At 41.0% G+C, this 24,976-nt stretch overlaps 1 protein-coding gene across 1 annotated transcript in view; it reads left to right on the top strand.

The window, feature by feature from the left end:
* Nucleotides 1-2,050: 2,050 nt before the first annotated feature.
* Nucleotides 2,051-24,976, top strand: part of SLC26A3 (solute carrier family 26 member 3) — a 33,432-nt gene continuing 10,506 nt past the window's right edge. The window contains exons 1-13 of the mRNA XM_043463053.1: nt 2,051-2,162; nt 9,032-9,246; nt 9,725-9,864; nt 11,080-11,190; nt 11,681-11,853; nt 13,642-13,806; nt 15,327-15,479; nt 16,216-16,298; nt 19,768-19,915; nt 20,026-20,139; nt 20,246-20,323; nt 23,465-23,560; nt 24,767-24,873. Coding sequence (XP_043318988.1) covers nt 9,116-9,246; nt 9,725-9,864; nt 11,080-11,190; nt 11,681-11,853; nt 13,642-13,806; nt 15,327-15,479; nt 16,216-16,298; nt 19,768-19,915; nt 20,026-20,139; nt 20,246-20,323; nt 23,465-23,560; nt 24,767-24,873 — 1,499 coding nt within the window. The 5' untranslated portion in view covers nt 2,051-2,162; nt 9,032-9,115. The remainder of the gene's footprint in view (nt 2,163-9,031; nt 9,247-9,724; nt 9,865-11,079; nt 11,191-11,680; nt 11,854-13,641; nt 13,807-15,326; nt 15,480-16,215; nt 16,299-19,767; nt 19,916-20,025; nt 20,140-20,245; nt 20,324-23,464; nt 23,561-24,766; nt 24,874-24,976) is intronic.

Here is a 24,976-nt window from a genome sequence, read left to right as displayed (position 1 = left end):
AGCCCCACATTATGAAAGTACAAGACACTATGAGAGAATATCATGAAAGGAATTCACTTGGATTTGGGATTTTAGAAGTTCTCTTTGAGGAAGTGATGTTGAAGCTAGTTAACGGTCAGACAGAAAGGAAATAGCCAGGCAGAAGTGGAAGGAAAAGAACACTGAAGCAGAGGAAACCATGTCTGAAAGGGGCAGGCGAATTCAGGGCACTGTGAAGGTGTCACTGCGGATGGCGGGAAGAAAACAATAGGCAGAGCAGAGCTAAATAGGGTTGTGGAGTTGGGCAAGAGTTATCATGCAAGACTTTGGAGGCCTTTTATCTTAAGTACCACCATTAACTCTCTGACGAGACCTAGCATGAAAAAAATCATTCCAACTATTGCGTAGGGAGAAGACTGGAAGGGCTAAGAGAGGAAGAGAGAAGTGCAGCAGGAGTCTATTGTGAGAGATGGTGGTGATTTAGGCTAGGAGGCAAGACTGAGATGAAAATTTGTAACATATTTTGGAGGTAGATTCAGCAGGACTTGGTGATGATGCGTTGGCTAGGGGTCAGGCGAGTGTTTGCATGAGAAAGTAGCAACATGACTCTTGGATTTCTGACATGAGTAGAGGGGGTGTTCTTTACTAGAGTGGGGAAGATTAGAGATGAAGCAGATTTGGGAGGAGAGATCAAGAGTTCAGATCCACATGTGTCAAGCGTGAGATGCCTGTGGAACTTCCAAAGAGAGATACTGGGTACACAGTTTAAATATGTGGATCTGGAGGGCTGAAGCTAGAAACATGCAAGTCCCTCAGAGCCGTGGGGCTCTTACTTAGGGTAGAGAGAATGACGTGCGCGTGGGGGGAGGACCTGGAACTCTCTACAGAGAGCTTGCACTTGCACCTGAACAAATGCCTCCTCAAGTGGCAGAATACAAAGAAACTATAAGGAACTAAAAATAAGTACACGCATGCACAGTTGGGGCAAATTATGAACAATAAGATACAAAGAAAGGCCACAAACCAACTGCCACTTCCAAGGTGCTGGGAATAAAAGCAGGGTACTACTATGCATGATCCCTGCAATAACACCACCAACGGGGTGGGCAGACCACCTAAGCCAGCCCTCTGGTCTGACCCAGATGCATCAACTCACCCCTACCTTCACCCCACTTAAGGGACCAGCCCACCCTCCTCAGGGAGCAAGCAAAGGAACCCGTTATTTGTTCTCACTCCCTCGTGCAGCAGCACGAATCCCAATAAAGCTTGCCTGAATTTCTCACCTTGCCTCTTATCCGTTTCTATTGATTCCAGAGTCCAAGGACTCCAACTGGTAACAAGAAGAAAAGGGAGTCCAGGACAGAAGGGAATGACAAGCAAGGAGCTGGATAAAGGTGGAGTTGGCAAAGACACTCAGCTGAAAAATGGAAACAGGTATGATGAAAAGAATTAACATTTTAAAAAGAGAGAATTCCTTGGAAGAGTAGTCAGTACACTCAAATGCTAAGAGGTTGAGTAAGATGAGGATTCAAAACACCCACTGGGTTCAGCAACATAGGGTTTGCTCCTCTTAGTAGGAGCAATGGGCCGGGGATATGTTAGAGCCAAAACAGAGGCCTGCTGCCTGGAGTTAGGAGAGCTTCCTAACAAGGACCTTTATCACACCACAATTTAGCCTGTACACCACTCTCTTGCAGCTCATGAACATTCCATGGAGTGATCCAGCCAAGAAGTAATACCTCTGAATTCCCATCCAAACTGCTAGGAAAAGTGTCAGGAAGATAACCCTCACTGAGATTTTTTTTTTTTTTTACTTCTACATACACATCTGCTGTGCAAATCTCTGCAAACCAATGAAATGCACACACACACACATACAAGTGCAATGAGAGGTATAATCTCACAAGGAACTTGAGGAAGCTGTTGTAATCATCCCATCTGCGGATCAGAGTCTCAAAGGTCAAGACTACATTGGAGTCTTTCCATTGTTGTAAAAGTTAATGAAAGTTAATTATTAAAGCTGACAGAAAGGTGATTTCCCCACTGCCTTACATAACCTATATATAGTCATCAATATACATATGGATGCATGCAGAACCTATAAAACTAAGTGGATGGACACTGCCTCTTAGAACTGGGCTATATTCCACCATTGCTGAAGGGCCTCGATGACTATGTATCAGGTAGGAAATACATTTATGATTATTTTATTCGAATTGGTTTTCTATTTCTTGCAAATGGTATATTTTCTGACTGAAACATATTCAAAAGTTAGGGTGGCATTCTTGAGTTTGTTTCATGATCAGGAATATTTTAAATCATACCTAATAATAGGCTTATGGATAAGGAAGTGGCAACCCACTCCAGTATTCTTGCTTGAAAAATTACATGGACAGAGGAGCCTGGCGGGTTGCAGTCCATGGGGTTACATGACTGAGTATGCATGTATGAGGAGGGTGGAGGTAGATGGGTTGGTAGCAGTAAACTGGTAGAACTAAAAAAAAAAATTATACCTAACAATAGGCTTAAAATGTTAGTCTGGAGCCATAGCAATGTGATGTAAATATTTGAGTAGATTTTGATATGACATTTGAGTAAACACTTGTATGCAGTTTTAGGACTTAAAACAGCCCTTTCGATGATAGCAGGGTTTTTGTATTCGTTATTCCCATATTCCTTTTGTTCTACACCCTAATCTGATTTTATTAGTAGACCATCTGTTCTGCAGTTTAGCAAATAAAGCAGGTTTTTAGGAAAGGTATTTCCAGGAGATAGGATGATCTATTAGAAGGTGTTCAGAGAAGTCTTTTGGTCCAGAAGTGAGGGTTTTAAGCGCCAAACTCCCCAGAAAGTCCAAGAAGGGAAAACGGAAGTTGAGCTGCTGCTGCTGCTAAGTCGCTTCAGTAATGTCTGACTCTGTGCGACCCCATAGACGGCAGCCCACCAGGCTCCCCCGTCCCTAGGATTATCCAGGCAAGAATACTGGAGTGGGTTGCCATTTCCTTCTCCAATGCATGCACGCATGCTAAGTCACTTCAGTCATGTCCGACTCTATATGACCCTACGGACAGCAGCCCACCAGGCTCCTCTGTCCACAGGATCCTCTGGGCAAGAATACTGGAGTGGGTTGCCATTTCCTTCTCCAGTGGGAGTCGGGGGGGTGGTGCAAAAAGGGAATAGAAACAAGTAGGACAGATAGTAAAAAGGAAGAGAGAGAGAAAAAAATTGCCACGGGAAAGCAGCATAGTGTCATATGCCACGATTAATACTATACTGTGCAGCAGTATTTTTCCTATGGAGTACCAGCCCTAACAAAAAATTCACTTCGGTCTTTAAAATGTCAAAAGATTACACAATATTCTCCTAAATGTGAGCATGAGAAACAACTTATTAAATTTCTGGATTAAATAGTTTTCTTTTCCAAAGAAAATTTGTCATTCAGAAAAACAGTGTAATGAAAGTTGGCCACATAAAGATCATTTTTACTGAGAAATGAGGAAGCAACTATTCTATTTCAGACAAAAGTAGTTTTAAAGTGGGTTAGTTTTACAGTGGGTTAACACATATCTTGCCTCCTCCATCTTGATAAATGAATGAGTAAGTATATAAATAAATGAACAAATGTCTCAATGTCTACTAAACAGCTTATATTTGACTAAGGAACAAAATTCACAAAATTAGAATGGATGTTTTTAAATTCCTGAATAAATGAGTAATAACCTGGTTCAGCTTCTCTCCATGACGGAGGTCCTTGGTTCTCCAAAGAAGAAGAAAAGAGCCTCCCTCCAACCTCTGTTTCACTTTATTGGGGAGTGAAGGGGAGGATAATCAGGTTCACTTCAATGAGATTGAACTCCAGATTGAACCCAGGCTCACATTTTGTGTATGTGATATTGACAGCGGGAGCATGGCAGAGGGGCTCCTCTGGACAAGGACAAGAGCACTGTATGTGTCTCATCTGGAACTCTGTCCTCTTGTCTCTCAGTGATTCAGGGCTCATGGGCGCTCCTACATCAAAGGCAGAGAAGAGTAAGACCTGGCTTCTTGTCCGAGCCCTGTCACTTGCTTAGCTATGAAACTTGGGAAGTCTTCTATCTTCTCTGATCTCAATTTCTTGATCTGTAAGTTAACGATAATAATTTCTACCTTCTCTGCTCAAGGGAGAAAAGTGAAAGTGCTTAGAAAAATGCAAAGCCTTAGAGAAAGTCAAGGGATTCTCTTTCATTTTGTCAGCTTCATGGGTCTGAGATGCCTTCTTAACAACTTAACACTTAACATTTTTCCTAATAGTTCATCCTTTTGGCCAACAAAATCCTCTGTTTCGGTATTTGTCTCACTGGTCTTTGAACATGATGTCTTAATTCCCCATTGCTTTCTTATCTCTTTTAAACTTATCTGTTCTTTAAGGTCCAACACAATTCCTAGATGAAATCTTTCTCAATGCCAATGCACACTCACATCCCTTCTTCTTACAATTTGTTATCTGTATCACTCATATTGGGCACTCCTTCTATGCAAGTAAACTTTGGAATTTAGAACTACATCATTTCTATATCTTTTGTTTATAGTTCAATTTATCTCAAAAAATCTTCCTAAGTAATGACTACTTTACAGGTACTCTGCAAAAGGGAAAGATATGACTAAGTTTGGGCTTTGTCCTTGAGGAACTGAGTCTTACTGGCAAGAGAAACTTACAAATAATGACAATACAGTATACTATGGTAGAGAAAAGCATACCAGGTGTGTACAGAAGGAAATGATTAACTCTTTTTAGAGGATTCCATGAAGGCTTTACAGCATCATCTTATCTTATACAGTTATGTTAGGAAGTTTTCCTAACAAACAATAGAATAATAAATGCTTGTTGAAGGAACAAATCATTGGTCATTGACAGCCAAGTATTTTAAAGGATGAATTGGAATTTACCAGGTGTTGGAGGAGAAAAACACAGGTAAAGGAAATGGAAAGAAATGGGGGGGAAGTGATGTTAAATATCATTTGTTTGTTAAGAAACTGCTATAATTATGAAGGAGGAGTGAAGAAGCTTGTGAGATAGGCCAGAGCCAAAATATACAGGGCCTTGTATACCATGCTAGGAAGCTTAGATAGGTAGACACTTTAACATTACGTTGAAATAAATGGATGAGAATGGAAAACTGCCAATTCTGGAGAAGTTCAGAATAAATATGAAGTCACAGAAAAGATGGTAGCACTAATGTTTTCAGACAGGTTCCAGCTGACTGTGTCATGTAGAGTCTACTGGTCAATATTAAACTCAGTCCTGAAACTATTACCAATTAAAGCTAAGAAGGCTCTCCTTAAATACCTTAATTTCAGTCTTTACAATGGCCCTTTGTTGTTGTTTAGTCGCTAAGTACTGTCTGACTCTTTTGCAACCCCATGGTTTGTAGCCCACCACGCTCCTCTGTCCATGGCATTTCCCAGGCAAGAATACTGGAGTGGGTTGCCATTTCCTTCTCCAGGGAATCTTCCCCACCCAGGGATCGAATCCGCATCTCCCACGTTGGCAGGCTGATTGTTTACCACTGAGCTGTCTGGGAAGCCCTTACAATGCCCCTACAAGAAAGGTAATGACATCCCCTTTCACCATGAGAAAAACTAAGGATTGAAGCACTTGCCCAGAGCAAATCAAACTATGGCCAAGTAATGATGTGAAGGCAGGTCTACTTAGCTGCCAAATTCTCACTCCTTTCTGCTGCACCTCCTGACTGAATTAGGCTTGACTTAGTTTCTCAGCAGTAAGACTGATAATAATGATTGCCAATAAAAAGAGCTGTCAATAATAACAATGTTTAGTGCCTGAACTAAGTTCCTAGAAGGTGTTATAAGACCACTGTAAAGCAGTAACATAAGCGAACTTCTTGACTAAGCAATACAGGATGCTCTTACATTCTTGCCCACTGAACTACAGTTCTGTGCATCATCCATATTATTTTAGCAGAAAAAACATCCAAAATATTTTTCTGTAGCCATTTACTTTGGGACTCTTTAGAGATACTGCCCCACACCCTCAGGATCCTCATTCCAGTCCCATTGCCTTTTAAAAAAAATAATAATATTTATTATTTTTATTTGTGCTAGGTCCTCACTGCTGCGTGTAGGCTCTCTCTAGTTGAGGTGAATGGGGAGCTACTCTCTAGTTGGGGTGCAAGGGCTTCTCATTGCAGTGGCTTCTTTTTGTTGCGCAGCACAGGCTCTGGGACATGCAGTCTTTAGTAGCTGTGGCTTAGGATCAGTAGCTGCAGACGCTCCAGATTGCAGGTTCATTAGTTCTGGCGCACTGGTTCTTCTTTGGCTGTGGATTGGGGTCCCTCTGAAAGTGTTCACTGGACCCATTATTCTGCTTGTTCTCCCACCTCTCCCCCAGGTGTAGCTATCAAGACATGGCTGTATTTCTCATTGTCCAAAGACCAATTCATGAAATAAGGCTGGCTTACCTCTGGTTTTCCGCTGACTGGCACAGCGGTATTTTGAGATCTGGCTCGGGGTGGAGTCAATGACAGTCAACTTTGTGCAAGGGTGGTGGAGGTATCTACCGTGACTGGGGAGAGGCCAGGAAATATTCAGCACACCTGCTTGCCTCCTGGATTCAAATGACCACCAATTAAAGAAAAATACTAGCATGACTTATGTGCATCTTGGTTCAAATTAGTTTCCCACAGGAAGGGCAGATGCTGAAAGAATAGAACAATGAATGGATAAATGTATAAATGCTGAGATATGCAAAGGTTAGGGCTATGGACACTTTTCAGAGGAGCGGGGCAGGCAGCATGGAGGTGCCCAGGTAGCTGGAAGCCCGGCGGTGACACTTAGTTTTGCACGGCCCGTTGTGGATGGGTGGGGCTTGGGGGGGTGGAGGGGAATTCGTATAAACACCAGTGTTAATAAATCAAAATAGTTAAACTGGAAAAAACTGGACTCTATAAAATAACCCCAGGACTAAATTTGTGCTTGGGGTGGGGGATTGGTGGTGGGGAACGCTGAGAAAGACAAACTTGTATGCCTAAGTCACAGGACCAAAGAATGTAGACATATGTATTTATGTGTATGTGTGTCTGTGTATGTAATCGGTATGAAATAAAAGCCAAAAAATTTAAAAGAACACATTATAGGGAAGGAGGTAAGAGTGGAAATGTATACAAATGAGACTTAAAGTTCAAAAATCATTAGGAGGAAAAGTGCCTGAGAATGAATTTCAATCCCCCAAAACCACTGACACCTTAACGAACCCAGAGAAAAATCTGAGGCATGAAGATAAAACAGAACATGAAAAGGCTGTACATTAATATGGGTGTCATATTTGAAACTGGAATTGTGACTCTAGGCACCAATAAAAAAAAGTTTTCCAGGAATTTCTGAGGTAAAGGCAACATGTTCAGATTGTTTTGTTTTTAAATTAAGAAAAATCACTTTTGAATTCCTAACTAAATTAGGTCACTCTCAAGAATCCCAGAAATGATGGACTGAGGAATGACATTAATTTATGAGTGTCAGGAGCTTTTTTCAGCAGAGGCACCACAGGGGTGGATGATTCAGTGGCTCAGATGGTTGGTCACACGTGGACTATGAGACAGCTGCTTTCGGAAGCAGTGATGGCCGCCCAGGGAAGAAGCACAAGATCGGGACTGCGGCCCTCAAGCTCTCTCACCCTAAACTCTGCAAAGATTTCTTAAGCAACCCTGACTCTTGCCCTCAAGCACTCCCTTTGTAGTCTGAGCCTTTGACCTATGAAAGAGCCAGGCATGGTCCTCCTTACGGAAGGAAGCTTCATGGAGATGGAGATGTAATCATATCTGCCACCCTTGTCCCTGGCAAAAAAAAGATTAGACCGTGACGTAGCAGAGAGAAAACATACAACAGCAAAAGGAAGGAGGAAAAAAAAAAACACGACTAAGGAAAAGAACTAATGTGTTTCCGTCAATAACCTGGTGAAAATATGAGTAAAGCAACAAAATGGTGGCTTTTTCTTTTTTATCTATGGCAGCATCTGCCATAAATAGAATGCACAGTACCTGAGTCATCTTCATTCTAAGGTTGGCTAGACTGGGGACATTCCTGGCAACCCAGTGGTTAAGACTTGGGGCTTCCCCCATAGGGGGTGTTGGTTCAATCCCTGGTTGGGGAGCAAAGATCCCAAATGCCTCGTGGGGCAGCCAAAAAGAAAAAAGAGAGAAAATTTATTTATGGACTTCCTTGCTGTAGTCCACAGGGTGGCAAAGAGTCGTACACGACTGAGTGACTGAACTGAACAGAACTTGGTGGTCTAGTGGTTAAGACTTCGACTTCCAATGCCGGGGCGCGGGTTTAATTCCTGGTCAGGAAACTAAGAGCTCACATGCCTTGCAGCCAACAAATTCAAAACATAAAACAGAAGGAATACTGTAACAAATTCAATAAAGATTTTTAAAATGGTCCGCATAAAGAAAGAATAGCGAAGCGGGTCTCACAGTCATAACAAAATTCACAGGGACTCAAATGCTAGAGGTCAAGCCAGAACTTGGGGCAGAAATAATAAGAAAATAACTTAAATGGGCAATATGCCTTGAATTTCACAGATTAAAGGCATTTTAAATGATATTACAAAAATTCTGATGGATAAAATGGAATAGCCTTGGCTCGAGTTAGCAGCAATGAATAGACTTTGATTTTAAATCTTATCTGTCCCAGTACCCACATGCCATAACTTTGGAAACTTTACTGAAAAAAAAAATTGAGTAAATTCTTTTCTTGAGATCTCGCTTTACAAATCAAAAATGCACCAACTGGTTAGTAAACTGAGTCACTTCCTATTGTTCTTTGGCAATCTTTTAAAAATCAATCAATCAAAACCCTTGTTTACTTACCCAATGAATCCATGTCCAGCTCATTGCAGTAAAAAGAGATATCACTGTCACAAAACACAGTCTAGGTCCCTTAATCCAGCCTCTTTTGATCTCAAAAGGTGGTAACATTCAGTTCAGAGCTCACTCATCTGTAAATTGCATCACATTATCTCTGAGTTATTTAAGAAGCAAGCTCTGTTTGGTTTCAGGCATTTTAACCTGCTAAAGGCAAGAAGGGTTTGCCACATAATTTCAAAGGTCTTCCACTTACTACAACCGTCAGAGAAAGCAAAATGATCGAACCCATCGGGAATCAGTATGTTGTGGCCAGGCCAGTGTATTCTGCAAATGCTTTTGGGGAAGAACATAAGAAGAAAGAAAGACATCATAAGACACCTCTGGACCATCTCAAAAAGTTGTGCAGGTAAGATATTTTCTGAAGTACTGGCATTAGGAGTAAGTGAAGCACTTTCTCTGAAATTTTTAAGCTTCCAAGTTCTTTCTAGCCCAGTCTCCAGAGTCAGGCTTTTTCATCTTTGATTTCCAAACCTCCTACTCCAGGGCTAGAGAGGTAGTCTATGAAATGAACACCATCTCAGCTCTCGACACAACCTTTCCATATCAGAAAACTGATAGATGAGGACAGAAGAAAATTTTCTGTTAAGTGTTGTACAAGTCAAGCTGAGGATGACAAATAAGTTCTATTGTGGCTAAAAGAAATATTTTTCTTTAAAAAAGAAAAATCCTTTGGTGGTAGTCAGGGCAGCTAGTATGTGTAAAGAGGTGAATATTAGTGGGAAGATTAGTGAAATGATATCATCTTTACCAAATTTCCATCTACAGTAGGTACTAAACTTAAAATTGGATATTAATTAACTGACCTATGGTTTTCATTGTTTCAGCTGTTCTGCACAAAAGGCCAAGAAAATTGCCTTCTCTTTGTTCCCCATAGCATCTTGGTTGCCAGCATATCGCATAAAGGAATGGCTGCTCAGTGACATTGTTTCTGGAATTAGCACAGGGCTGGTGGCTGTACTGCAAGGTAACTTTTTTTTGAGATGTAATTTATATATCACAGAATTCTTCCTTTTAATGTGTAAATTCAGTATTGGGTTTGTTTGTTTGTTTTGGATTTTTACAAGGTTGTGCAACTATCACGGCTAAATAATTCTGAGACATTTTCACCATATCCATCCCCCCAAATCTCTTGCAAATCACTTTCCATCCTCCCTCCACCCAGCCCCTTGACAACAACTTTCTGTCTCACTGGAGTTACCTATTCTGGACGTTTCATGCAAACAGAATCACAGAATATATCAATCTTCTGTGTCTCGTTTCTTTCACTTAGCATAATGTTTGCAAGTTTCTCCCATGTACAAATCCTTCATGTACTTTTATGGATGAATAAGATCCTGCTCTATAGATACACCACATTTTGTTTGTCCATTCATGAGTTGATGGACATTGGGCTGTCTCCACCCTGTGGCTGTTATGAATAACATTGATACTATTATGATCACTTGCACACAAGTTTTTGTATGCATGTATGTTTTAATCCTCTTGGGTATATACCTAGGAGTATAATTGCTGTGTCATATAATAATTCACTAGCAATGGTGAAGATTCAAATTCCTCCACATCCTTGTGAACACTTGTTACTGTCTGCCTTTGTTATTTTCGCTATCCTACTGGGTATGAAATGGTATCTCATTGTGGTTTTGATTTGCATTCTTCTAATGACTTATGATGTTGAGCATCTTTTCATGTGCTTACTGGCCATTTGTTTATCTTTGGAGAAATGTCTATTTAAATCTTTTGTATATTTTAAAATTAGGTTATGTGTCTTTTATTTTTGAGTTGTAATGATTGCTTACACATTCTGGATAATAGACCTTTATCCAACATAGGATTTGCAGATAATTTCTCCCTTTCTGAGGGATGTCATTTCCCTTTTTCATAGTATCTTTGAAGTACCCATTTTTACATTTTGATGGAGTCCAGTTTATGTGTTTTAAATTTGGCCGCTTATGCTATAGGTGTCACTAAGAAACCCTTGCTTAATTCAAGGACACAAAGGTTTATACCTAAGTTTTCTTGCAATAGTTTTATAGCTTTAGCTCTTAACATTTACATCTTTGATACATTTGAGTTAATAAAACAAGTTTTAAGGTGCAATCTTAAATACTAGAAGACCCTAATGAAAACTTCTATGATCCCTTTGCATGAAATAAAAACACTGATTCTTGTATATTTACAGGTTTAGCATTTGCTCTGCTAGTCACCATCCCCCCAGGCTATGGGCTATATGCAGCCTTTTTCCCAGTCATCATCTACTTTTTCTTGGGCACTTCTAGACACATATCTGTGGGTAAGTGAATTACTGGGCTGATTAGTGCTCATTGCTTTTTCTTTATGAATGACATTAGCCATGTATTGTGTATGCGTGCTAAGTGGCTTCAGTTGTGGCTGACTGTTTGTAAACCTATGGACTGTAGCCTGCCAGGTTCCTCTGTCCATGGATTCTCCAGGCAAGAACACTGGAGTGGGATGCCGTGCCCTCCTCCAGGGGATCTTGTCAACCCAGGGATCAAACCCACGTCACTTGTGTCTCCTGCACTGGCAGGAGGTCTCCTCACCACTGGTGCCACCTGGGAAGCCCCAGTCATGAATTGTGTCAATTCCATATCGTGCAGCATCCAGAAGAGGAGTCATAATTTCTTGTAATTACAAATTAGAACTGGGACTTGGGAAGGAGACCAGAACTCCAGATGGTAGTCTTTCTACATGCTACATTTTGGTTGAAAGACAACTGTGCAATGGGGAAGCATAACGACTACAATTCACCCTCTCTTTATTAGGTCCATTTCCAGTTCTGAGTATGATGGTGGGAGCAGTAGTTGTGAGATTAACCCCAACAGACAATACAGCTGATTCAATAATCGCGAATAGCACAGGGACTAATGATTCATCAATAGATGAGCAGAAGGTGATGGTGGCTGCCACAGTTACAATTCTTTCTGGAATCATCCAGGTGAGCATTTTGTCACATAATCTACCCTCCCCAATCTGTGGGTCCTGGCTGGTACACATCTTTCTGGTTTTTCTCCTTCTTGCCACCCCTCCCAACTCTTCCTGTTAGTTTGTGTGCCTCCTTCAGTGACCCATTGGAAATAATTTAAGAAGAGTCACTCATGGCAACCATAAGAGGCGGGACAGATTTACTTTGCAAAGAGGAATGAACGTGGGTCTGGAGAGTAGGAAGAATGAGAACATGGAGGCACATGTGATGACAAGTAAATGCTGAATTCAATAAAATACCTGGGAATTGATACACTCACAGTTCTTACTAAACAGAACTGCATGCAAGTAATAGAGAAACTGGCAGCTTGGAAATTTTTTCTCATTTCACATTGTGTGTGTGCTCAGTCACTTCATTTGTGTCTGACTCTTTGCCACCCCATGGACTATAGGCCACCAGGCTCCTCCATGGGACTATCACAGCAAGAATACTGGAGGGGGTTGCCATTTCCTACTCCAAGGGATCTTCCCAACCCAGGGATAGAACTGGTGGCTTCTGCATTGGCAGGCAAGTTCTTTACCACCGAGTCAACTGGGAAGCCCAATTTCTTATTGAAAGTGAAAGTGTTAGTTGCTTAGTCATATCCAACTCTTTGTGACCCCATGGACTCTGTCCATGGAATTCTCTAGGCAAGAATACTGGAGTGGCTTGCCATTTCCTTCTCCAGGGGATCTTTCTGACCCAGGGATAGAACCCGGGTCTTCCACATTGTAGGCAGATTCTTTATCATTTCAGCCACCAGGGAAGCCCTGAAGCTTACCATCTGAGCCACCAGGAAAGCCCCAAATGGTAAAGAATCTGTCTGTAATGTAGGATAACCGGGTTCGATCCCTGAGTCGGGAAGATACCCTGGAGAAGAGAATGGCTACGCACTCCAATATTCTTGACTGGAGAATTCTATAGTCCAGATAGATTAGGGAGGGGCTTAAAGACTTACTCCCAAGCCACACCCCCACCACCATGACTGGCTTGTAAAAAATGTACCTGTTCTCAAGATGTTAGATAGTGATAATGTCAAACTCCTCAAGGTGTTGCCTAAAGACAAAAGGGTAAAAAAAGTCAATTCAAACCAAGACATTAGTGGTGTGTCGGTTCAATGATGGGGTCCGAGTGCATCTCCGATTCTAGTGCTCTTGCAAACTCACAGCTCAGGTTGCATTCCGGTGACAGGAGTGGAGAGTCAGGCCAACTTTCTATATCCATTTACATTATTGCAAAAGCCTAATTCTTTGGGGGGAATGAACCAGTTTTGCCCTCAGTTAAAATCAAGCAGTTTTGATGTCATAAACAGTTATTTGTATTTTCCAACAAAAGTTGACCAACTTGTTTGAGGGAATCTGAATGGATGCTTGCCCATGCATGCGACAGCAACCAAAAAACTGAAAAATTTATGAGGGCTGATGTTAGATAAAATTCTGCTATGAAAAGTTTATGGGTGAGTCTCCTAAAAATACCTTGCCTTCAAAAGAGGGAAGAAAAGAAACATGCTAGTTCTTGGAGGTGTACTGAAATGATGTGCTATTTGAACACCATGTAACATTTGGGGCGGGGGCAGGGATGAGGGACGCAGAGGGAGGTACCTTAATGGGAGGTGTTCCAGGAGGTTGAGACACTTTATTCTTCCAGACCCAAGAGTGGAGGCTGAACCTCCACAATCTGAACCATTTCAGTGGTTGATCTTTCAGACTGCCGAGGTGTGTTGTGAATCTGCACTAACAAGGCTCTGCCTTCTCTTTGCAGTTGCTGATGGGGGTTCTACGGCTGGGCTTCGTGGTGATTTATCTATCCGAGTCCCTTATCAGTGGCTTCACCACCGCTGCCGCTATTCATGTTTTGGTTTCCCAGCTCAAATTTATGTTTCAGCTGACAGTCCCAGCACACACCGATCCATTTTCACTTTTTAAAGTGAGTATTTTTTTTTTTTGCCTCAAAGATAAGGAAGGAATACATGAAATTCACTATCATGTTTCCCAGAGAACTTTCCTTCTGTGCCTTTGCTGCGGGGCTTACCTAACAACTTCCAGGAAATCAACAGGCTGTGAAATGTATTCACACGAAGAAAAAAGTTAGTGGCAAAGAGAACAACCCTGAAAATCTATCACAACTCCCATGCAGCTGATGTAAACAACAGAAATTAGATTTGACTCTTCTGTATATTTTAAAAGAAAAAAAAGTGATGGGGCACACGATGAAAAGCTTTGTCCCGCGTTTTAAAATCTTTCTCAAAATCTTATGGTGAAAGAAATGTGCTAATTGGATGGCACTGCTTCCCTATTTCTAAAAAAGCATGTCTTGTTTTCTTAGAATTGAAATTCTTCAGCTCTTATGTATCCTTGTTTATAAAGCAAAAGGAAATTGGCCAATATGTAAATAGAACAGTGGTTCTTCTCTCCTCTAGAGGATGTACTATAGAACAGTGTTATTAGCACCTCTGAATTTATATATTTATGTCCTCACTCTTTTTTTTCTCTTGACAGTCTAGCTAAAGGTTTGTCTCTTTTGTTTATCTTTTCAAAAAGCTAGCTTTTAGTTCCATTGATCTTTTTTCTTTTTTTTTTTTTTTTTAGTCTCTGCTTCAATTCTTCCCCCTCTGTTCTTTGTTATTGCCTCTTTTTCCTGACTTTGGGGCTTGTTAGTGCTTCTATCAAGACAGTGTTTGGGAGTCTGAGACAAAACTTGCTCCAAGTTGGAACCAGACCTCTCTCACTCCCATTCAGAGCTATTCCAGAAGTATAATCTTTCGGGAGTCATTTGGGATCCAGTCTGGGCCTGCTTGAGCTGTCCAGATCCCATAGGTATGGAATCCAACTGGCCTTGAGAATTAAGACTGTAAACAGTGCACAGCTAGCCAGGAAACTATTTTCCAAAGTGACAGAGAGAGTCAATGAAGCAGTATAAGGGGTCTGAACCTTAAAAAAAAAAAAGCCAGGGATTAAGGGGATACATGCTAAGAAAAACTATCAGAGGTGAAAGGAGACAGAGCAATAGTGTTGAGTATGAAATTAAAAATGAAGTGTACATACAGCTGATTCACTTCGTTGTACAGGAGAAACTAACATAGCATTGTAAAGCAATTTTACTCCAATAATAAAAACAAGAAACAAACAAAAAAAACCCGATGGCAATGAGACCTAAGAGTAGAAGAGACCAGTTATAAAAATGTGAAAAGCATTCCAGAAAATTTGACAGCAGATGAAGAGCATCGCTAAACCAGTGTGATGACAATGCTATGCTAACTTACTCTTCTCATCATCTCCATGCTAGTCTCTATAATTACTAGTGTTTAACATGAGCAGAACAGGCAATGCTATCCATCTATCAGTGCTTTCATGTCTTACGTTTATTTTTATGTATTTGGAATTAACTGTTGTATCCAAATTACACATTAATATAGCACTTGGGTTTTTCAATTTTTATACTTTCAGGTCCTAGAGTCCGTATTCTCACAAATAGAGAAGACTAATATTGCAGACCTTGTGACATCCTTGATTATCCTGTTGGTGGTATTTGTGGTTAAAGAAATAAATCAGCGCTACAAAGCCAAGCTTCCAGTGCCCATCCCAATTGAACTCATTGTGGTAAGTGATCATCTTCAGGTTTCATTTCATAATTCGTTTGCCTTGTGTGTTTTTTTTTCTTTTTTTAAAACTAATTTATTTATTTTAACTGGAGGCTAATTACTTTACACTATTGTGGTGGTTTTTGCAATACATTGACATCAATCAGCCACGGGTGTACATGTGTTCCCCATCCAGAACCCCTCTCCCACCTCCCTCTGGGTAGTCCCAGGACACCGGCTTTGAGTGCCCTGTTTCATGCATCGAACTTGGACTAGTGATCTATTTCACATATGGTAATATACATGTTCCAATGCTATTCTCTCAAATCATCCCACCCTCACCTTCTGCCTTGCGTTTTTCTGTTGAAAGCCCTTCCCTCTCTGTAAATTAGGAGGTTTTAGTGAGACAGGCAATCTCTCTGCAGTTTCTGGTATGACATTTAGTATGGTATTTCTCTTCATTCATAATTTAACAACTTGCTTTGATGATTTGGGGTTTATTCTTTCCACGTAAGGCAAGAGAGCAGCCCTCTGAGAGGTCTGGTGTTAGACTCATTGGAATGAAGCTGTGGTTCTGTTTCAGTAGTACATTAGAATTGCCTTGGGACTTTTCAAAAAGTAGCCAAACCTGAGCTTGAGATTTCTATATAATAGGTCAAAGGGTGGCCTTTGGCAATGGTACTTTTTTTTTTTTCCAAAGCAAGACTCCTAGTGACTTTTCCCATTTCTAACTTGGGCAATTTGCAACTTTGCAGACTGTGATCGCAGCAGGTGTGTCCTATGGCTTTGACTTCAAAACCAGGTTTAATGTGGCTGTGATTGGGGAGATGAAACCTGGGTAAGTGTCTTTCTCATGATGGCATCTCCAAGCACCAATTGGAGAGTTAGCAGTAGTGACAGAGGACTCTAAGCTGAAATGCATTAACCCAGCTCAGCACTCTCCCTGTATCTGGCATCCATCACTCATCCAGGAGGAAGGCTCACTTCTGTCCTTCTAGGAATAAGTCACAAAGGACATCAGGTCTGCAGTTCTTAATATCAGAAAGTGTCTCCATGTGAAAGAACTCACAAATCAGAGAAGGGACTCACATGCACGTAAAAGCAAGATAGTAAAAGTAGAAAAAGAGGTTAAACTTGTTCCTTCTCGTAAAAAAAAAAAACCCGAGAGAAACCAGATTTCCCTGGCCATTAATTACCATAAACATTATGTAGTGTTTTGTTTGAAGTTACTGGAGCCAAGTTCCGATAGTTCAAAGGAGACGCTGAAGGAATACCTGCCACAAACTGCTTGAGCAATCCAGATGGGCACACTCTGTCCTTTCTCAAGATCAAGTTCAAAACAAGCCCAGAGGAACTCTTACCGCTCCAAAAGTCTGGGAGGTGCAGTTTGCACAAGGAGTTGGACAATGTAGCCCATTGCCTTTATTCAGCTGTTGAGGGAGATCCAGTTTTGTGCTCTTTCCTCTCTCTGCCTTCTGACCATCGCCTCAGTTTCTTCCAGCTTGCTTACCAAGGAAACGTTGTATTCCTGGTAATGAAACAAAACGAAAACAAACCAAAAATGAAAACCTTCCCTCCTTCCCATACCTAGGAATATTTAAGAATTATTCTAGGAATAAGAATTTATATGCATTGCATTGTTGACTTAAAAATAACTAACTTCGAATAGAAAGTAAAAGTGAAAGTGAAGTCACTCAGTCATGTCTGACTCTTCGGGACCCCATGGGCTGTAGCCTACCAGGTTCCTCCATCCATGGGATTTTCCAGGCAAGAGTACTGGAGTGGGTTGCCATTTCCTTCTCCAGGAGCTCTTCCGGACCCAGGGATTGAACCTGGGTCTCCTGCATTGTAGGCAGACACTTTACTGTCTGAGCCACCAGGGAACTTCTATTAGAAACAAATATATATTTTAAAGCAAAAACTATTTTTGTCACCAGATAAAAATGTGTTATACTTGTAATATTTAGATCACAAATATCACTTTAAATGGTAGAATTAGGCTGAAGTTGGAAGACTGTTTCTAGGGTTTCTCTCCACTTTGCAACTTTCAAGTGATTATACTTTATCTTATCAGAAGGATTTAGGAAATAAAAGATAAACTTAAGATCACTGAGTTACAGTGACATTACTTAGTAAATGTATTTTAAATGTCAATGGACCTCTCTCCACAGCATGCGTGGGTGAAGAAGGGGGTGACATATTTATAGATCATCACACTCTACAGAGAGGCAGTGTAGCCCAGTAAGCAAATTCATGCTTTCTAGAGGCAGAGTGCCTGGAATTTACTCCAGACTCACTTCCTGACCTTAGGCAAATAATTAAACTCTGTGCCTTATTATCTTTGGCTATAAAAAATGGGGCTAAAAATAGTAGTTATCACATAGGATTCTTGTAAGGATTAAGTGAGTTAATACCTGTGATGTCCTGAAGTGCCTGGCCCACTGTAAGTGTTCAAACTGCACTACTGCTATTCTTGCTTTGTCACCTAAATCACTGTACCAGACACTTTACATGCTTTTTTCACTCCCACTTTTTCTGAGTGATGATTGAGTGAACATTTTAAATGCCCACTGGTGCTTGCAAATAGAATATAAGTGAAAGATAATGATTATTCATTATTGCTAATCTGCTATTAATGAATATGACATCTTAGAAGTGACTTTGTGAAGTCATGTACACTGAATGCAAATACTTGGCTAAAGGAGAGAGATCATGGAAATAGTAAACAGAACACAAAGGATATATTCAGATTCCAGAGGGACACTGGAATAGTAGCTAAGAGGCACTTTGTACTTTACAGTGTGTGAATAGTATTCACATTCATTGTTTTATTTGACCCTTCCACAAAAATTATGAAGAAAAGAGAACAAGTGTTATTATCATCACTTTACGATTGAGGAACCTGGCTAAGTAGCAAGCAAGAAAACCAGTCTAGTTTTCGGACTGCAAATCCCCATCACATGTAGAGGCTAGAACAAAATAATAATAGCAGGCTTCTGGGTATTTTGGTATAAAATGCAAATTGTATCATTCATTTTATATTTTACATATATAATATTCCTAGCTAACTTTCTGATTTATAAAAGCTGCAGAATACAAAATAATAGTACTCCTTCAAAATTAGAGCTAAAACTGTATTAACGCTTACAAAACATGAACAGCAATTAAAAAAGAATTGAATGGACCCAGTTAACCCAGTTGTAATAAGTTTTACATCAGAAACAGATGTTTATAGGAGCTGAACATTTTCGTAAATATTATTTAACTGCTGTAAGTCCATGCAGTATAAACACAGACACATCATCTGTGACTTCAATGTTTCCCTAATACAATCTCACTTTAATTGAAACCCACCCTCCATCACAGCCACAGTTGGCTATAGCCGATAGTGGAGCTCAGGGCAGAGTCCAGCACTTGTTTGCTAAGAGTTTTCCGTGAAAGGTTATTGTTATCAATGGAGGGAAGGATATCTTGCTTTCCTTGTCTCAGAACTGTGTTTGCTCAAAGAGCCTTCATCCATGGATAACTATTGGAGGCATCATGAGCTTCGCTTTGTAACCCAATGTAACAATACAGCTGGGATCTGAGATGTTTTGCTGGAAGCTTATATTGATCTCAATGTACACTGTAATGTAGCTATCCTAGCAAAATCATATCAGATTTATCACTATCATTAGACTAGTTTTACAATCTTATATCAAATCCAGGCAGCATTGCTTTTCAACATTAAGATAACAGATTGCAAGGTATTCAGTGGTGCTAAATTCTTGCTAGTCACACTTGAAAGGCACAACTCAGCCTAGAATGCATTCGTTCAATCATTGATTTGCTCAACAAATACTGACTACCTGATACATGCTGTGAAAAGTGTTTGATCCTGATCATAGAACAGTGAACTAGTCATTGTCCCTGCTCTGGGTCTGGGTGGAGAGTTTTCCATTGGGAGGGAGGATGGAAACAGGAGGTATAAAAACTGGAGAAGCACAGACAATCTCGCCTAATCCTGACCTTAGGGATGAGAAATGACTTTCTGGAGGGAAGGCTGGGAATGAAGGGAATGGTTCAGGCAGAGGGAACAGCAAATTAGAAGCTTCCAAGGTGGGAGATGATGGGTGATGAGAAACAAAGAAAACTTGGTATAGCTGGAGTCTAAATTCTGAGAAATGGTAGTAATTAAGCAAGATGTGGGGGAAGGGGCCACTGGGGCCTTGCTAAGGAATTTGGACTTTTTCCTGAGGATACATGGATGCTGTTGAAAGCTTCTAACCAGGTGGGCAACATTCTGACTTGCTTAATTTCAATTTCAGGTTTCAGGCCCCTATCACACCTAGCAGGCAGACTTTCCAAGATACCATCGGAGACTGCTTTGGCGTTGCCATTGTTGGCTTCGCAGTGGCCTTTTCTGTGGCCAGCGTCTACTCCCTCAAGTATGATTATCCCATCGATGGCAATCAGGTAAGTATACAACTGACAATGGGTCTAATTAGGCAACTTGAAATACTACTTTGCATATATAATATTGAGGTGCTGTGTCTAAAAAAGATTCCTCCTTGCTCTCCTGTCAGGAGTTGATCGCCTTGGGAGTGAGTAACATATTCGGTGGATCGTTCCGAGGATTTGCAGCAAGTACCGCTCTCTCCAGATCGGGGGTCCAGGAGAGTACAGGAGGCAAAACTCAGGTCCTGGAGGGTCTTTGCTAAGAGGCCCATCCTTGCATGAGTCACTGGGGACTCGGAACCCCGGGGGGAAGCTGAGTTTGCGATGAGAATGTTCTCCTCTCCACAGATAGCCGGCCTCATCTCTGCTATCATTGTGTTGATCGTCATCGTTGCCATCGGATTTCTCCTGGAGCCTCTACAGAAGGTAGCACTCCCCGTTGGGCTGACATTTCTCTCCTTTGGGTGATGGATCGAGGACCCTGGTTCTTAAACTCAGGAGGCATAAACTAAACTAGGGAAAATGAGTATCTACAAACTCTCAAGTACTCTTCTTAGCCAATATTCTACGGGCCAAAAATATTTCTTTCTCTCCTGGCACTATTTTATAAATGTTAGGAATGCAAACACCCAACAACACTACTCTTAAAACTCTACACTGCCTTATCAGTTCTACTCTGCTGATCAACTCGACTCTTCAGTCTCTATGTGTTTACCCCAGGTATGATTAATGTTTAGATTGGAAGGCACCCCGGCACTGAAGCTTCCATATGGGTTGACTAAAGTGAATATTTTCTTAAAGGTTGATGCCATTGAGGCCTGTATGGAATTCAGAGAATGGTACTACCAACCACACAATTTGTTCTTAGGGTACGCCCTGCAGCTCCCAGAGTGTGGTTTGACTCCAAGACCAAAATTGTCAGATTGATGGATGCGAGCAAACAGCTCAACTTTGACCTTGTACCTTTACCCTCCTGCTCCTCCTCCTGCTTCTCCAGAACTGTAATTTTTGAGGGTGTAGTTTTATGCTTTGTCCACCACTGCAGTACCCAGGTTACAAAAATAACAGAGGGCCCTAGGAAACACAGAATCTGTAGGAAACCAAATGATGGTCAATATATTGTTCTTTGCGGTGTTAACGTGATTTTGAGGTAGTACAGAGGGCACTGGCTCTAGTCCTATAGACCTTCTTTCAATCTTGCTCTGCTGCTTATTATCTCTGTGCTTTAGGCAGATTACTTAACCTCTCTGAACCTCAAGTTGCCCATTTGTAAAATAGAGAGGGAAATAGTACCCACTTCACAGAGTTGTTGTAAAAATTAAATGAAATAGGGCATGTGAAGTATTAATATTTAGTCCAGGGTGTGGCACATGATAAACACTTAACCAATGATACCCTTTATTGGGAAGACTATTATTGTTGTTTTTCTACTAACATCCGATTATACCTCTGACTACAGAGGACATAGACATAGGACACAGTCCACCGAAGTCTGTTGTTTTTATCTAGGCCTTTTTCTTTGTTGGTTGGTAGCTGGAACGTGAGTTTTACCCCAGGTTTCTGGTGTCCTGATACGGTTATCCCAAACCTGGCCAAACAGTGCACAGTACTTGTTGTCAAAACTAAGCATTCTTACTATACTAACCTGATTTCCAAAGGAATGGCATAAAAGGAGTAAAAAAATCACCCCTGAAGAAATATTATGTGTAAGAATGTATATCTCAATAAAAATAAATGCACACAAAACCCCCCTACATAGAGAATTCGGCCCGGTGTACTTCTTCCTCTGTATATCCTTGTTCTCTACTTCACCCACTTCAATTTGGAGAAACTAAAAAAAAGCAGTTGCCACTTAAAATCCTCTCTCCTTCATGAATAAACGACACCAAGAACCCTGGCCAGGATGTTAATCAAAGGCCCTACTTTGTAAAGGATCCATCTGACAATTACTTCTTAGATCACTGTGTCTATAATGTTTTTGTTTCATCTAAATAACTGGTCTGCTTTTATCATATGAAGGCAAAATAACCTTTCATGATAGCTAAGAATGAATACTCCTTTAGCACTTACTAAGTATCAGCAGAGTTCTAAGGGTTTTTTTTATAGTTAATCCTTAGTATCAATTACAGTCTGGAGAGCCGGTTCCTGGTAAAATGATCCCCCTTTTCCTGCCTATGGCTTCTCAATGCTCTGTAATCTTTATTTTTTTTTAAGGAGTTATGTGTATGTATTTCATTGTAAACTGTTACAATTTTTTTTAATTTAAAAAATTTTAATCGAAGTATAGTTAATTTACAATGCTGTGTTAGTTTCATGTGTATAGCAAAGTGATTCAATTATACATATATGTTCTTTTTCAGATTCTTCTCCCTTATTAGAAGATACTGATATAGTTCCCTGTGCTATATACAGTAGGTCCTTGTTATTTGTGGGTGTTTAGTCACTAAGTAGTCACTAAGTAGTTTAAGTCTGGCTCTTTTGAGACCCCCATGGACTGTAGCCTGCCAGCCTCCTCTGTCCATCGGATTTCCCAGGCAAGAATACTGGAGTGGGTTGCCATTTCCATCTCCAGGGAATCATCCTGATCCAGGGCTCGAACCCGAGTCTTCTCACTGGCAAGCAGATTCTTTGCCACTGAGCCACCAGGGAAGCCCCTTTGTTATTTACCTAGCTTCAGATTTTGTTTTTCCATGGGATACTGACTAGGTACAAATGAAAAGATAAAAATAACATGTCTCTTTTGCAAGTTGCACTTGACTTGTTTTATACTAAAGTTTCCCAAAGCAGGAGGTTTATTGTGCAGAGTTCTATGAACCCTTCATCCAGCTCCCACAGGTGTGGCGTCTTACACAGCTTCACTGCAATATCAAAACCAGTACATTGACACTGGAAGGATAGGTGCTGAAGCTGAAGCTCCAGTACTTTGGCCACCTGATGCAAACAACTGACTCGTTGGAAAAGACCCTGATGCTGGGAAAGATTGAGGGCAGGAGGAGAAGGGGATGACAGAGCATGAGATGGTTGGATGGCATCACAAACTCAATGGACATGAGTTTGAACAAGTTCCAGGAGTTGGTGATGGACAGGGAAGCCTGGTGTGCTGTAGTCCATGGGGTCGAAAAGAGTTGGACACGACTGAGTGAACTGAAGTGAAGCTTTGAATTCTATTCCAAGACCCCCAAGCTCCCTGAGGGTTTTTTTTTTTTAAACAAAGAGCAACACCCACTCCCTACTACAGTAAACAGACACACACTAGACTATCTCTGATTAGAAAGAATTGCTTTCAGTCACAGGTCTTCAGATCTGCCTTTCTCTGTCTCCAGGTACAGATGAGTAAGTGCTATCAGATGGGCATGTCCCTGTCACTGTGGTGGAGCCAAAATCATACCTCGGGATAGGTCAGAGATCCAGGGCCGCTGTGCTGTGCATGGCATTGCACGCCGGAAAAGGGTGTGCTTTGATAGGCTTTGAGGCCCTCGAAAGGATTCACTTATCTACAGCCTTCACCTTTGCTTCTATATGGTGATTGGATTATCTCAAAGTACATCTGCTCTTCTGTTTCCTCAGTCTGTCCTGGCAGCTTTAGCACTTGGAAACTTGAAAGGAATGCTGATGCAGTTTGCGGAAATACGAAGATTGTGGCGAAAGGATAAGTATGATTGTGTGAGTAGAGGTGATATTATCTGAGAGAGGAACTGGAATTGCATTTTCATGCTGATGTAAAATGTACATTTATATTGTAAACAAAGGGAAATTTTGTTTCTATCTACCTGTTCAAATAACCTGAGTTTGTTTCATTTGCTATCTTGAAACTGCACACTCTAATGATTATTCTCTAGGATTTTAATGTAAAAGGATGAGTTACTCACAAGTAGGAAATAGTCCATGAAGCACAAAGAGAGAACTTCTTAGATCTCTTCTAAAAATTCTTGTAGTCATCTCTAATGCCACAGAAACTCTCTGAATCTTAGGGTATTCATTGCTTCTGTTCTTCATTACCTTATATGGCAGTGTCCAAAGAATCTATGAAGAACTCAAATTCTGAACATTCCTTTTGGAAACACTCTGTAAAGGCTCCCCTCACTCTCAACAAACCTTGCTCTGAGAAGCTGTGTCCCTAATTATATCAGGGTCAAAGTCTGTGGTGTAAAAAGGCTTGTTAACATAGCCTATGGTTCTTAACAAGCATAAAGTAATAAGCCAGGTTTAGTTTTGCTGCTGCAAGATCAGTGTTAGGGACTTTTACACTTCTTGGGCATGCTAGGAGTCTGGTAGAGATGAAAGTGTTAGTCGCTCAGTCATGTCTAACTTTTTGTGACCTTATGGACTATAGCCCACCCACTAGGCTCCTCTGTCCATGGAATTCTTCAGGCAAGAATACTGAAGTGGGTAGCCATTCTCTTCTCCAGGGCATCTTCCTGACTCAGGAATCAAACCCTGGTCTCCTACATTGCAGGCAGATTCTTTACTAGCTGGGCCCCCCAGGGAAGCCCCCAGCAGAGATAGTAGCCTTAATTAAATCAGCAGACCAAAAGTAAGATATTAGTCCAGAGTCTACCGATTGATAACAAACAGCAACTGATTCTGGAATTTTAGCTGGGAAAGATTCAGTCATTTCCTTAACTGGTTCAGGGATGGGATTAGAAAATGGATACACTCTCTTGGGATTTTTGAAAAGATTTGCTTGTGCTTCTGCAGTTTCTGAACCTGAGCCAGCAGAATGACCAGAAGGCAGATCCCTTCTACTGTGTACTCCTGACCTCTGCTTTGGGCTGTAGAAGTTCATGCTTTCTTATAGCTCTGAACCTAGGACACTGTATTTGAATCAGAGTAGTAAATGGTAGTGTATGTGTTGCTTTTTTTTGACAGCTAATCTGGGTCATGACCTTCATCTTTGCCGTTGTCCTGGGGCTCGGTTTAGGCCTGGCAGCTAGCGTGGCATTTCAGCTCCTGACTATCGTCTTCAGGACTCAGTTGTAAGTGCTCATTGTGGTCTGCATCCTTGCAGGCTTTGACTTGCCTGGGTCAGAGGAGAAAAATACCTGTCACTGGTTAGGGGGAAAGCAGTTTAGTTGATAG

The sequence above is a fragment of the Cervus canadensis genome, chromosome 3 (assembly GCF_019320065.1).
Source record: "Cervus canadensis isolate Bull #8, Minnesota chromosome 3, ASM1932006v1, whole genome shotgun sequence".
In the NCBI taxonomy this organism is placed as follows: Eukaryota; Metazoa; Chordata; class Mammalia; order Artiodactyla; family Cervidae; genus Cervus; species Cervus canadensis.
Note: the sequence above shows the minus strand (reverse complement) of the source record. Positions and strands in the feature narration are given on the sequence as shown.